Below are 14,849 nucleotides of genomic sequence, written 5' to 3'. Positions count from 1 at the left end.
AAAATACTAAAAAGTAAAATGGCTTATAATAATTATCGGTTATTGTACAATATATTGGCATATTAGCGCATTATATAACAGCGGGTTAATAAACAAATGATTCCATAAGTAATCGTCAGAATTGATCACCTAATAATCTGTTATTAATAGGGTCAGTATATAATGATTACAGTAGCCATAATACTACTTTCTCTATTATTTAAAATAATCAAAATTTATCGTAAAATTTTGTCACAGTTAATAGAACTGGGCACAAGGTTATTGCTGCTACCATTATAGGAGCAATAAAATGGAGCTTTTAATCATAATTACTTTACCATGCAATTATAAGTCGCAAATATCAAACACTTTTTTTCTCGGGGCAGATTAAATTTATATTTTCGATACACGCGGTGCCTCTGAGAGTATTAAGCGCATTTCAATACTGCGAATTTGCAATTAAAATATCTGAAATTCAATTTGCCGTTAAGTAGGTCGGCTTCGTTCGAGTCTTCGCGAAGACGATCGCAAGTTCCTCGCGCGGCGGTTCGCCGCCAATATATTCGCCCGAGACTTTAACGCAAATGGATGATGGACCGGGCACACTCGGGAAAGATAAACCCGCTGGAAAGAAGCCGATACCCGGGAGGAGACGGCAGAGTCGTCTGATAACTTAAACTCGAGACACGTTAACATTCGCGAGTCGTAACGGGGCGATGCCTCACAGGGCGAAGAGATACCCGTTACGCAGAGGTACTACGTATTTTACGCGATCGCTCAATGGCACGTATCGATTTTTAATAAAAGGCTATCTAATAATAAGTTCTCCTTCGTAAAAACTGTCATTTGCGTCACTTGCTACTGGGTAGAATGTCATGCTTCTGGACATTCGCGAGTGAGAGTTACGTAAAGTACGACACGAGAACTCGTGCTTTAATATATCTTTCGCGTCGCGGCGCTTTCTCTCTCTCTCTCTCTCTTTCTCTCTCTGTCTCTGTGTGACCGTCATATATCTCATCGACGACAACTCCATTTCCTCAAGTTCGCGTTTGTCCTTGATCCTAGTAATGAGCTTTATAATCAGATTAATCCACATTCGGAGAGAAGTCCCGGGATTTCTTTTTTCTCCCCCATCTCGAATTCCATTTTCCGTCGGATGAAAATGCGTTCGTTACAGCGAAGGGAGCCGCGAACGATCACGATGCGAAATTTCAATTACCCGATATGCGATATTGGGTACATTATTGGCGAAAATCGGAAGGCTGTCCTGCTCCGGGCGATAAAGGAACTGGAGCGTCCGGGTTATTGGGGAAGAATGACACTAGACCGAGACGATTTTACGCACGACGCGAGTCAAGTTTCAGGTTTGCCGTTCGGGATGTTTCAACGGTAGAGAAAAATGTCACGCTCCCGCTATCTAAGAGAAAAGTTTTCGTGACAGATGCCAGAGGCACCGACATTGCGCCGCGCCGCGCTCCGATACTGTTCTGTTTACAGCAAAGCTCTCTGTTTCGTCGTTTTTCGTCTCGTCCTCGAAGAGAGATCGACGACAAAGGCTTTTTAGAGACGAAAACGCGCGCACGTACGTGCACAAGCGTCAACGTCGATAGACACGTTAACGTGCAACTTGTCAATCGCGCTTATTTTTGGAACGAAATCACGTGGACCAAATGAGGAATGAATTTCCTCGCTCTAAACTAATAATGGACGTTATTTTGTTATCTGTTTACTGTAAGTAACCGTTGCTAAATTTGGAAAATATCCGTGTGAATCCGGGCATTCCATATTTGATGGAATGTCAAAATGACGTCAACTTTGCTACCTAGGTATCGGCATTAATAAGGCATTCAAAATAAAGATTTGTCAAGCTCAAGTCTATTTAGAGTATAGTTAGAATAGTTTAACTTAAGTTTACTACTAGTTACGACCCCTGGAGGTCTTGGTGTGAATTCGACTTTTTTCCCCCCCAAGATAGTTGTACTAGGTTTACCCAGTTAGAGCTCATATAGAGGCCAGTTTGGATTTAACTTTTATTCCAAGATAGTTTTCTTAGGTTTACCCAGTTGCAGCCCACACAGAGTTCAACTAGGTCTCGATTTTTCTCTGAATATAGTTTAATGTACGATTTTCCAGTGATAGCCCGTACGAAGTCTTATAATTGTTTAAAAAAATATAATATATTGATAAAAATTACTGCCTTCGTTGATTTATTAGGAAAATTATAACTCTCGCTAATTACTTAGCAAGAGATTTATTAAAATTTAAATTGGACAATAATATACCATTTGATTTTGGCCCAACTTCTCTTAGATAAAGAGTGTCCCCGTATAAGCGGCCACCCCTTTTTATCTCACAAACTAATAGGGATAGGCCCAATAAAAATATAAAATTACGGTTTAAACTGAACTCTATTGTGAGCACAGTAATCACTTAAAGAAATTATCTATGTTGAAGAACAGAGAGACATGGTAAAGTTAAACGGTTATTTTCATCAAATTACAATTTTACAAACGTAATAAGACTAATATTACATTTGTCGTATGCATGGTTGGGTAGTAATTAAATAAAAAGTGAAAAAATAATTAATAAAGTTAAAAGTTAATAACTTCTAACTTAATTTAGTTTTTAATAACTTAATTTTTACCTTTAACTAATTACTTTTAAAACACATTAACTTTAAGTCATTAACTTTTTTCAAGTTAAAAATTTAGAGATTATAAGAAAAAATTATAATAGGAAACTATTACATTCTCATATAAGAAATTAGTAATATCTTTCTTATATTATACAAATTTAATTTAAAAATAAAATATTAAGTTTGTTGATATTATTATATAATTGTTTTGAGTAATTTAACTTTAAAAAATTACAATTTTGTAATTTAATATGAATAATGTTTTCCAAAATTAATTTCTAACTCAAGCTAATTTTTACTCTTAATGTAAGTTTTAATTAGTTTTTTGTTCAGGTAACTTTCAACATAACTAAATTAATTTTATAAACCATTAACTATAACTTAATTTAATTTAAAAAATGTATTAACTTACCCAATCTTGGTCGTATGACAAATTTTTGAAGCGTGTTGATCGATTGCAGAATAGAAGATGTATAGAGACTGAAGAGTTTCTCTATCTTGTAGCTAATCAACACGCTTCAAAAATTTACAGACCAATTAATCGATAATTAGTTAAGACGGTAATTAATCAACAACGGCAAATTATTGTAAATTATAAGTTCTAGTGTGATTAAATATTAGTAACCATTTAACTGAATAACTATTTAAATAACCGATCATTTTGAAATAACAGTAGCTGTTACAACCGAATGGTAAAAATAACCGTTTAGCCCATTACTAGACTCTAAACGCAGTCTTCCTTAGCTTTTCTCGTTAAAAGTATAAAGTTTCGCGAGAGCAATGCAGAAATTCGCTCGTCCTCGTTCTTAGACGCGTTGAGCTTTAAACATTCCGCCTTTGGAAATGCATGAGCTTTTCCAAGTCATAGAGATTCCGAGCCGTTAGGCAAGATATAAGAAATCCGAACTCAGAAAATCACTCGCTCGGAAACAATTCTTTTCTATCGTCCTTGCACACCGGTCCGCGTGGTACGAGAAAAATAAGATTTCCCTTCGCAGGGGAAATTCACTGCTTAATCCACAATACGGATAATCTCGCTCGGGCGGCAATAGAGTAAGCTATAACGCGCCGCGCGAACAAGATATTGGCCGATCTTGAAACAAGATAGTCTCGTTATTACGCGCGTTACTAAATATTTAACGAGATAAAGCCCGCGATCAGTTAATTACACATCGCTGTTCGCATGCACCACTGACCGTCGCCGCGGCGGCTCGTTTTACGCGTTATTTCAATACCGGCCAATATTTCTTCCGCGTTAGCCTCTCCAAATATTCCTACACATCCGCCAGCGAGTGTTTGTACATCCAGTTCGGTCGTAATTAACACGTTTAATGGCCGCGCTAACGTACGGCACGATACTTCGACAAACGTATCGTATTATATAACAAAACTGAATGGTGTATATCGATATGAAAAAGTTCGATGTAAATAAAGTTTTCCCCAGATCAATTTTTTAGCCGACAATTAACGAATCCATTATTAAACAAACGTTAATCCCGGGACCCTCGCGGGACTGGAAACTGAAACGAGAGGCGCATCGCATCGATTCGCCAGTGACCAATTACACCGGCTCTGCGAAAGACGAGGACGCGCGAAAGCGTGCAATTTGTAGTAAATGTAAGGTACGAACCGATTGTCGAACGGGTCTGGGATTGGACGATCGGATTGTTATTCGCCTCGGCGTTCGTCGATTGTGAGCGATGATCGGACGTGACGGTGGTCGTTGAAATGGTATTGTTAACGGTGCCGGACGTCGACGTTGTCGAGGCCGACGTGGGCGTCGTGGAGGACGGATTCGCGGCGTTCGTAGCTGGCTTCGAGGACCAGGAGCTGCAAGTGTCGCAGCCTTCGGCGGAGCGTGTCGATAATCGGCAGCAAGACCAACGTTTTCCACTCCACAGGCCCGTGTGGTAACGCCCGCTCAAGCCCGAATTCTCGCTGCACACTGCAAAACGAGTCGCTCGCAAAACGTTCTTCAGAATGATATATTGCGCTTCAAATGACAGATTGCGGTAGCGCGCATGACCGAGCGCCTTAGAATGTTACTCTCGGAATTTGATATTGACTTAATGAACGCTCTCCATTATAATAAATAGCAATTTTACACTAATTTATGTTATATTTTAGAAAAGGGAATACTTCAGCATACAGTATGTACAACGTTATAGTGGATCTAATTCTTAGGGATTATTACGAAAATCATGTCGTCCATACGAACGTAGCCTTGTAAATGTTACGACATGTACGCTGAGAAAAAAAGTTGTTAATTTGACTAAATTTTTCAAATTAATTAAATTTCTTCACTTCAAGTATTTATATATTTAGATTAACTACAGACAATATTTGAACTTTAATTTAAGCATGCATATATTTAATTTAAATACACAAATATCTTGAACTGAAGAATTTATTCAAGTTGGAAAGTGTAGTCAAATTAATATTTTTTTTTTAGGTAAAAATTCTTCTTATTTGGTAAAAAATAAAATTAAGCCTATCATTATAAGGATATTTTGGACTAGCTAAACGTTATCAAAATATAAAAAGTGAAAAAATTTTAGTCGTAAATTTTGGCCTTTAAATCAGCTGCAAAGGAAAAGAAAACAAAAAATTTGGTTTACTTGTAATGATTTATGCAGCGAAAATGATTTTATATTTTACTGTAGTTTTAGGTAAATAATTTTTAAACGAGTAAGTGGGTTGAAGTAAACCTTTTCATAAATAAATTGTTTGAGTTTATGTAAAAAAAAAAAAAATAATTTAATTCATAACGCTAGTTTCTCATCAAATTTGCATGTAAGTTTCATAAAACGCGATTTTATATAAGAATCAAGAGTAAACCAGAAATTGTATAACTTTTAAATCAACAAGAGAATTATGCTCAAATTTTACACGGGTACTCTAAGGTATTATTAATAATGGAACAATCTATAAAATTTTTAAAGTTTCGGCAACTTTGAGATGTGACACATTCATCCTTAATGCTGTACTCTGTTAAATATTTAATATCAAATTATACTCAATATGAGTTGAAAACGTGATATGTGCGCGAAATCCGAATTCGTATCGAGTAACAGTACACTATTAAATTCGTCAAAGTGTCGAATTATACCTAATAATTTGCGTAATATTTAATTATCCCGTATCGCCATTGCTTTTATTAAATACATCATTAATTTAATTAACTGAAACAATGAAGTTCAGAAACAATTAAAGAAATATACTTTTCATTCAAATCGAGTTTATTATTTACTAGATGCATGCACGCATATTTCTTCCTTTGAAACTAGCAATTTAATCACAAAAATGAGTTATTTAAATGTAATTGCTATTCTAACCACTATTTTTTTTATTTAAAATAAATTTCAATATACGTAGAAGTTAAAAATAACAAAATATTTTCTGGTTTAAATTTTATCTTCTAAGGGACGGTCTACAATATATGAAGTAAGCGTGCGGGCTAGAGTCGGAGTAAGAAATAAAACGAATTTATTCGCTGACGCTCTTACTCCAGTTCCTTATACTGGAAATACGTAGCTTCACACCTACTCTTATTTCTTACGCCCGCCACTATTGTAGACCCTGCCTAGTATTCAATAGTTAATTCCAACTCATAAGATATCAAAGCAGATATAACGCGCGAGGATAATATAAACGTTCGTCATCGTTAAAAACGCGATATGTGTGCGAAATGTGTCCAAATTCGAATTCACAGTGTCGAATTATCTCAATTTGAATTGTTTTTAATCATTCTTATATGTCGCTATTAGTCTTTATTATGTCGTCAATTTAATTAAATCAATGTAGTTCATCAAATTTAACTATAAAATATTAAATTTGACTCAAATTTATTATTTACCAGATGCGTAGCGTACGTTAATACGGACGCTATTTGCTTTGAAACTAAGAAGTCCAATTACAGAAATGGATTGATTAGATGAGGTTCTTCTTCAAACTACACGTTTCAAGTTAAAATAATAAATTTCGACATATATAGAAGTTAAAAATAAAAAACAAAAAGTAATTTAAGAAATTGGTTTAAATTTGATTCTTTAATATTTAACAGTGTGGAAAAGAAAAGGGGAGAAAGGGGGAGAATGCAGGAGTGAAGGAAGAGGAGGACTCACCAGCGCGTATGGCACGTATCCATTCGGCGCGGTCCTGCTCGCGAGTGGTGAGGAGATAGAGCGTATATTCTTGGCCGGCTTCCCGGTATCCCACCTGGAAAGGCAGTCCGGACGGTATTCCACCGCCTCCGCCGGCGGCATCGCCGCCGCCCGCCACATCGCCGACGGCACCGCCTCCACCGGTGCTACCATTCCCGAGGCTGGCCGTCTCCACCACGTGGACGCTCTCCACGGCGATCCGACCGCGTTCCTTGCGGCGCTGCAATTAGCAAGATTTCTTATTAACATTTAACAGTCAATTCATTAGTAATCAAAGGAGGTCGCACTGACCTCCGGATCCATCACATTAGCCTTCGGCGGATAGCCTCCGGCTAAAGCGAAATAAAACGATTTTGTTGCAGTTAAATCAAAAATTTAATTACATTTAAATCTGGATTTGTTGGACAATTAAAATAATTATGTAGGACGTTCAAACGTGGATGAAAGCAATGCTGTAAAAGTTTGGACAGTCTAACAACCAACTTGAGTGTCCTACATTAATTATTTTGACGGTTCAACAATTTATCCTCCGTGTACCAACGATTTCCACTGAGCGGAGTTCATTGTCAGACGGAGAGAAAGGTACGCAATGCTTCAGAAGCAACATGAAAGTTTGCATAATGCTATTATTTTCAGAATTACACGCAAAATACGGTTTTGCTGAAATATCCAAAAATTTAGCTAGACACAGGTTTGAAAATAATTTTGCTGGATCATCGAAATAATTATGCAGAGCGTTCAAGCATGATGAACAATGCTGCGAAAAGCTTTAACATTTCAGCAACCAACTTGAGCGTCCAACATTAATTATTTTGATGATTCAACAAATTTATTTTCCGTACACCAACGACTTTCACTGAGCAGAGCTCAGAGGAAGAAGAAGAGAGGTACGCGGTGTCTCGGAAACAATATAAATATTTGCATAATGACATTGCTTTCAGAATTACATGGAAGAAACGGCTTTGCTGAAACAAAAAAATTTAGATCTAGATACGGATTTAAAAACTAATTTTGCTGGACCATCAAAATAATTATGCGGGACGCATGGAGAGAGCAAGGCTGCGGAAAGTTTTAACATTCTGGCAACTAATTTGCGTGTCAGACACAATTATTTTGACGGCCTAACGAAATTACTTTCGCATATTTGTAACAAGTTGAATTTTTAGACACTCCTCGATGGGCAAAGCTATTCTTTTCGGTGCAGAAGTTAAAAATATAAAAAATATGTCAAGCGTCGAAAAGAGGTCGAGATGCTCGCTGCTGAAGGTTGTTCCAATTGTACTTGGATACGATACAGCCTCAGCACACGGTTGATTTTCAGTGGCAGAAAACAAATTGCGATAGGATATTCAAACTCTAATAACAACGAACTATGTGACTTTGGAATATCGATACGATATATCTACGCTTCAGACGTGGAAAAGTCTGAAGCTAATTTACGAGCGCGAACGGCATCGAGCGACCCTCCCCGGGGACATTCCTAGCGGAATTCATATAGATTCGCGCAACATGGATTTTCCATCCGAGGACGGACGGTCTAATCAAACAAAAGCGGATGAGAGGAACCGCGGGAGGAAGGGAAGGGGGGGGGAGAAGATGGATATTTGAAACTCTCGACTCTCCGAAACTCTCTTTACCTCCACGTTGTACGGTGAACCTCGCGACGCGATGAACAGGACGAGTCCGACGAAGTCGGAGTCACGGGGGATCCGCAGCGTCGGCACGTGGACCACTGCACCTGGGTTCGAAGTATCGGTATGACCGACGACTCGAGAACAGAGGCGATCCTCGCGAAGTGATGAGAGAAAGGATCACGAGATCACAGCTGATCGCCGTCTACTCGCGACGTCGTACTTGCCAAGTCTCGAGACCCGATGGGTATCGCTGCAGCTCGGTCCCGCGACTCGGGGGATCGAAGGATCAGAATCAGGAGCAGGAATGGGACCAGGAGAATGACTGAATTACGTCGTGAGCCAGACTACCACGTCGCTTTCCTCCGTCTTTCGCGTCGTCCTCGAAAGAGACCAGAGATTAAAACGTCATAGACTCGTCCGAGGAACCGTCAACTCTCGCAGAAGGATACCGAGTGCCAAACGGAACCGGAAGATCAACGGAACGTCGTACTTCGTCGAGACCGACCTCGAGCGACGGCCGCTGACTGAGCAGTATCAGGAACCCAACGACGAAGGAGCGGAAAGAAGGATGAGGAGGAGGAAGAGCAGCAGGAGGAGGAGGAAGAGCAGCAGGAGGAGGTGGTGGAGGAGGAGAAGGAGGAGGAGGAGGAGGAGGAGGAGCGAGAGGACGGAGAATCATGCGGAGCGCCTGCGCCACTAATTTTACACACGGTATCACGGTGCACGTTATCCGCCACCCTCTACCGAAAACAGCCCCGGTCCATCCACCTAACGGCTCGCTTAACAACGGAGATAGCTGGCACTAGTCACGATCGCACGCGGTTACCAAGCCGATAGTTACCGGTCACCATCCCCGACGGTTCGGCCGTTGCGAGATTGAAGAGAGCTACGCGACAAAGAGGAGATCACACAACCCCCCGCCGAATACACCGATCTGATAGAAATAACATCGGCCACGTTACAATCGCGGCGCCCGAATTAATCATGATTACCCGCATTGTTACTAGCTTAATAGCTAATTAAATTTATAATTACAATACATCGAGATATCGCAAAATCGCAAGATAAACTTTTAATCCAATTTTTTTTTTAGAATTTAAGATTGTTCGCGTAATTAAAAAGAATTGATTAAAATTATTTTTGTGCGTGTGTATATGAATTTTGTGTAACTGTGAGGAGGACAGATTTCAAAGTAAGTACTGATGCCTGATGGAAAAATAATTGCTCTATAGACGTCCAGTGCAAAGCGCAATTGTGATTGTTTTTATATTCAGTTGTTGTTTGTTACAAAGTTTCTCTTTATAATGATAACTTCTCACAGCAAAACAAAAATTTTATGAAAACATAATATCGTCGACAAAATAGACTAAATTTTTATTGAAATGTATACGATGTATACATTGTATACATTTTACTAGCACATTGTATTTTGCCAAACAAGTTTGAATGCATGCACTTTGATGGGTACCAGAAGGGGATCCTTGAAATAGAACTGATCAAAACATTGTCAAATATAATATTTCAGAATTTTTAATTACGGTCAAAGTTTATCTCTTGGTCCAATAATCCTTAAGCAGCAGATGATATTTTTTAAATATTTACTTTTCATTAATTATACATTGTACAATAATATTTATTAAATATTTATTTTATATTATTTATTTAAAATAATAAATTAGAAAAAATATTTAACGTTTGTTTAATATTTATATTAAATAAGTTGAAGTTTATTATAATGTATTGAAGTTTATTATAATGTTGAAATTTGAAATTTTGACACAATATGAAATATTAAAATTGTAACTCTGCTTGATACTTTACAGACTTTATTTATTCGATTATTTAAATCATATTCGATTAACAATCTTCGAATATTTCTCTTTGAGAAAAAAATATAAATAAATTTTTCAACTTAATTAAATTTTTTCAATTCAAGCATTTGTGAAATAAAGAAATTTAATCAATTAAAACTTTTTTTTCTCAATGTACTCTTACCATTTCTACTGTTTTGCATAAGAAAATTTTAGCAAATTAAAATTAATTAAAAATTATTTTAAATTGGACAAGAGCAATTGAATATAATATCGTTAAAAGATATTAATTATGATGACATAAGCGAAATTGCTGAAATAAAGTCAGAAAAGTACAATTAAAATATAATTCAATAAAAAAATATAATTACTTTTATCAAATAATTATATTTATTATTAAAAATATAATTATTTTTATGTAAATAGGTACGTTGAAATTAATACGCGTAAATATTTTATATTTATTGTATGTATAAAAATAAACAATTTTTAATAATTATTAAATTGTGTTAGAAATTAGAATATTTCCCTTTCTGAAAAAAATTAAAGGGTCTAAAAATAGAACTTTGTCCACACCGTAGAAAAATTTGTGTTAAATTTAAAAATACCACATGTTTCAAATGACTCGTTCAAATTTTTATGTTAATTTAATACAAGATGAATATGTTAAAAAGTCACACAAATATTATGTAAAAAATTAACAGAAAAAATAACACTTTAATATAATTTAAAAACATTTTTTTTTTTTCAGTAAAATCAACATTTATAAAATATATATTTTAATATGTACAATTTCTTCATTTATCTTAAAATTAATGTTTCAAAATTAATTATTTGTTCATTTGCCTGTAAATTGTATTATTTTAATAAGAAATGTTAAATGTTAAAATAGCACAGTCACATCAAGTTGAATTAACATTTTACGGGTATGTTAAACATCCAACAAAAATTTGAAGGATCGATTTTAATATAAATATAAAATATTTTCTGCTGTGCAGGGTACACAGAAAGCTAGTTACGAGCCTGGATGCATGTCACGTTTGAATTTCGATTTTGATAAATTCAATCGAAATAGTTGGTAAAGCACAGTAAAAGCAAATAGATATATACATCCAATATTCATAGACTTGCAAAACTGCTCACCTCACCATCTCCGTCGTAGTAGATAAGATAATGTTTTGTCAGGACGAACCATCGTTGCTTGTAATTGACCGGGGTGAAGCGCTTCTTGTTCTGGGAACGTTTTATCATGAATCCCTGCCGGACGACGTCTCCACCTTTTGACTCTAGCTTCCCATCTTTCCCTGCCATCACAGGAGGGCCTCCCTAGCAACAATGAAACCATCATTTTCCCGCACGACTTACGGAACCCCGCCGAGGGGGGCGTCGAGATGTTCCATCGCGCGTTCCGGGCAAACACACGCACACACACACACGCATGAGGGAGGAGGAAGAGGGAGCTAGAATTGATACTTGTTGCACAACACCCTAATTCGACACCTTTCTCCACCGAGGAAAATGACACAAAAAGTTACATTCGAAGTCTCTCCGTCTCTCTCCTTCTCCTCCTCTCTCTCTCTCGCTCTCCCTCCGCCGATCCGGCTTATCCGGTCCGCGTCTCGAGATAAGTAAGGACGCGAAAGAAAATTCTAAATATAGCACACCGGAGTTTTTTTCCTCGTCCCATAACACCCGCCGCCCGTCACCCGTCACCGCGCGGACTCGGCGCTCACGTGCGTCCGGTGCAATTAACGAATGACTCCTCCTCGTCGTCGTCGTCGTCGTCGTCGTTGTCGTAGTCGTAATCGCGGAAACGGATGATGGTTGGTCGTCCGGATGGAGACGACGAGGCGGAGTCAAGAAAGGGCGGTGCGTGCGCGGGACACCCGTCGCCGAGAGGATCTCCTGCGAGTGTCGTCGGCGGCGACGGCGGTATCTCGTCACGGTTATCGGCGACGTTTTCGGCAATTCGAATTCCACGAACGAGAACGCGACGGTCCGGATCGGGCCGAACGCGCCCAGCCGATCCCGGCGAACCGGGCACCGCGCCTCTTACCATGCGACAGACGTGCGGCTACCACCCCGCGGTCCCGGCGCACGTCGGATGCATGACCGCCGGCGCCCAAACAAAGGGTTCACGTGGAACAGGCGCGTACGCGCACACCGACCAATCTGTCAAAACGGGGACGGGGACGTCTCGCGGCGACGTCGGGGAATTCGCGAGATATCAGAGGAAATGCCGCACCGCGTTGGTCAATGCGGCGACTCGTTGGCCCGGCGAAGACGCGAGCGCGCGCGACCGACGCGACTCGCGTCCCGGGCATCCGGCGAATATCGCTGAATATCGCGGGACGAGAAGGCGAAGGAGCGACGACCGGGAAGCCCTGGTCGCGCGACGAAAACTGCCGCCGAGACGCTTCTCGACTTGCGTAGGACCGAGCACGTAGCAAGATGGCGGATTAGAACATCGCCGCGCGCGCGACCGTTCGTCCTTCCGTCGTGCCTGTTGTTTTGTTTTGCTCTCGTGAGTGCCGTTTACCCGCCCGGCTTGCGCGCGAGATCCTCGCGAGTGTGACGACGCGGGAGAAGCGAGTGTCCACCGCTTGGCGAGTCCCGCGTGGACGCGACGGAAAATAAGAGCGAGATCTCTCGGAACGCGCGCGACATAACCTATATCTCGCCGTCGATGAGCTGAGCGTCGTTTCGCTTCGTTGTCCGCTGCCGTCCGTTGTCGGCATCGTCGAGGTATGGCGGCCCCCGAGGCGATACAGGTTAGCTCCCTGCCGCTGCCGCCCGTCCAGTACATCAATCTGTACACGGACGAGAATGTACGGCGCGGACGAGCACCGCGGCCGCCGCCGCCGATCCACGACAGCTACTCCATGTTCGGCAACGTTTTCAACGCGGACGACACCATCATCAGGCCGCTCGAGGCTCAGGGCATCAAGAGACTGTATCCGCAGCACTTCGACCGTCGGCGCGAGTTGAAGAAGCTCAATCACTCGCTGCTCGTCAACTTCCTCGACCTGATCGACCTGCTCGTTCAGTGCCCCGACAGCCCGAGGCGCGCGGAAAAGGTACGTGTCTGCTGCATTCTTCTGATTTAGGCTAAATGCCCATCTTCGCCAATGTAGATTAATTTCGATCTCTGTTCTTTCTAAGAAATAGAAAAAATTAAGAGTAAGTGATAAATGAACTTTAAACATTTTTTTCTGCTTGTTCTTTTTCCATATCCCAACACTTTTTTGAACGATTTTCTTCCTTTTTTTTACATTGGATTGTGAGAAATTCAGTTCTAGAGTATGGAAAAAGAACAAACCTATTTAAGTCCAACTTGTGTTCTCAGCAAGCTGATATCGTTTTGGAGTCCAAATATGAAAGATGTTTTTTTTTAATCAAGAAATAATGATAACACCAGGTTATTACCTAGAAAGACACTAGTGTTATCTTTATAATAACCGACATTTTTATAGGTTGAAGATCTCAGTCTGTTATTCATTCATATTCATCACCTGTTAAATGAATTTCGACCACACCAGGCCAGGGAAACATTGCGAGTTATGATGGAACTGCAGCGTAGGCAACGTCATGAAACGGCACTGCGTTTTCAGAAGCACCTTGAAAAGGTTGGATTTGTAAACTCCTGTTTGTAATGTTTATATGTATGTTGCTGATGTTCACGACTGTCACTGATGTTGAAATTGTTTCAGGTTCAAGAAATACTGCAGCATGCCCTGCAGATGCTCCCTGACACAGAACTAGACTCCAAACTTGCGATAAACACAGATGCCATGGAGTCCATCGATAATTTGGGCTTTGAACAACAGACTCAGGATCCTTGTAGCCCAAGCGATCGTATTATGTGTAAAGTGATAGACGATATGCTTTCTTCGAATGGATTGTTCTGAAGCGTCGCTCGTCATTTCCGAGTGTGCAAATTGATCTACCAATAAATATGACGGAATTATTGCAAATGTAAATGTAACGGTAGTAGATAATGATAAAACAATGTTTTTTTTAATGTTATTAGTTATTTAATAAAATGACAATATTTAAACAAATACATCCTTTAAGTAAAGGATTATTGCTGATAGTATTTGAAACGTACCTCGTGCGTTAAGTATGTATAGGACATACAGCACACAGTCCCTGCAAAATAAATAAAATTTGGAATTTGTTTAATATTAACACTTGAAATAAATTATATACATATGAAAGTTGTGCGAATAAAATTATATTTTTATTTAATAACATTTTTATAGTTTACTTTGTTATTAAAAAATAAATTTCGTTTATTTTACACAACTAATTTTTATATCATAATGAAACTTGACACAATTTATCTTGAATATTTAAAATACTTAAATTTCAGATTTTCATTTCATTAGAGCACATGTCTACTTATTGAAATAATTTTTTATTCGGATAAAAAATTGCTGCCAAATCCTTTCCACTATTAAATACAATATAAAACAATCTAATTTTTTCATCATTTTTTTAATGTTTTGAGAAATGTCCTTAATCTTTATTCTAATTTCCAAATAGAACAATTTCTATCGCTTTAAAATTTATATTTATTTATACATTAATAATACACAAGTTCGACAAATTTTATATATAATTCAGA

The 14,849-nt window shown here is 38.9% G+C and overlaps 2 protein-coding genes across 4 annotated transcripts in view; one reads left to right on the top strand and one right to left on the bottom strand.

Moving 5' to 3' along the window:
- LOC105196512 (tyrosine-protein kinase Btk29A) overlaps window positions 1–13,109 on the bottom strand; it is a 45,890-nt gene extending 32,781 nt beyond the window's left edge. Inside the window, exons 1-4 of one of the 3 annotated variants that reach the window (XM_039452774.1) lie at window positions 12,893–13,109; window positions 11,366–11,548; window positions 6,739–6,997; window positions 4,245–4,559 (exon numbers count right to left, since the gene is read on the bottom strand). In XM_039452774.1, coding sequence (XP_039308708.1) covers window positions 4,245–4,559; window positions 6,739–6,997; window positions 11,366–11,533 — 742 coding nt within the window. In that variant the 5' untranslated portion in view covers window positions 11,534–11,548; window positions 12,893–13,109. Of the gene's footprint in view, window positions 1–4,244; window positions 4,560–6,738; window positions 6,998–11,365; window positions 11,549–11,886; window positions 12,085–12,278; window positions 12,422–12,892 lie in introns of those variants that run through there. The other 2 variants (XM_011162482.3, XM_011162483.3) reach the window with 2 other exon arrangements.
- Window positions 12,912–14,246, top strand: LOC105196514 (mediator of RNA polymerase II transcription subunit 7). Its single transcript, XM_011162486.3, has 3 exons — window positions 12,912–13,299; window positions 13,696–13,848; window positions 13,933–14,246. The coding sequence occupies exons 1-3, from the start codon at window positions 12,970–12,972 to the stop codon at window positions 14,128–14,130; spliced, it is 681 nt and encodes a 226-aa protein (XP_011160788.1). The 5' UTR covers window positions 12,912–12,969; the 3' UTR covers window positions 14,131–14,246.
- The last annotated feature ends 603 nt before the right edge of the window (window positions 14,247–14,849 follow it).

This window comes from Solenopsis invicta, chromosome 8 (assembly GCF_016802725.1).
Source record: "Solenopsis invicta isolate M01_SB chromosome 8, UNIL_Sinv_3.0, whole genome shotgun sequence".
Taxonomy (NCBI): domain Eukaryota; kingdom Metazoa; phylum Arthropoda; class Insecta; order Hymenoptera; family Formicidae; genus Solenopsis; species Solenopsis invicta.
Note: the sequence above shows the minus strand (reverse complement) of the source record. Positions and strands in the feature narration are given on the sequence as shown.

Coding starts and splice junctions, on each gene's coding strand:
- LOC105196514 (XM_011162486.3), top strand. CDS start 12,970: ATGGCGGCCCCCGAGGCGATACAGGTTAGCTCCCTGCCGCTGCCGCCC. Junction 13,300..13,695: donor GCCCGAGGCGCGCGGAAAAG/GTACGTGTCTGC, acceptor ACATTTTTATAG/GTTGAAGATCTCAGTCTGTT. Junction 13,849..13,932: donor TTCAGAAGCACCTTGAAAAG/GTTGGATTTGTA, acceptor AAATTGTTTCAG/GTTCAAGAAATACTGCAGCA.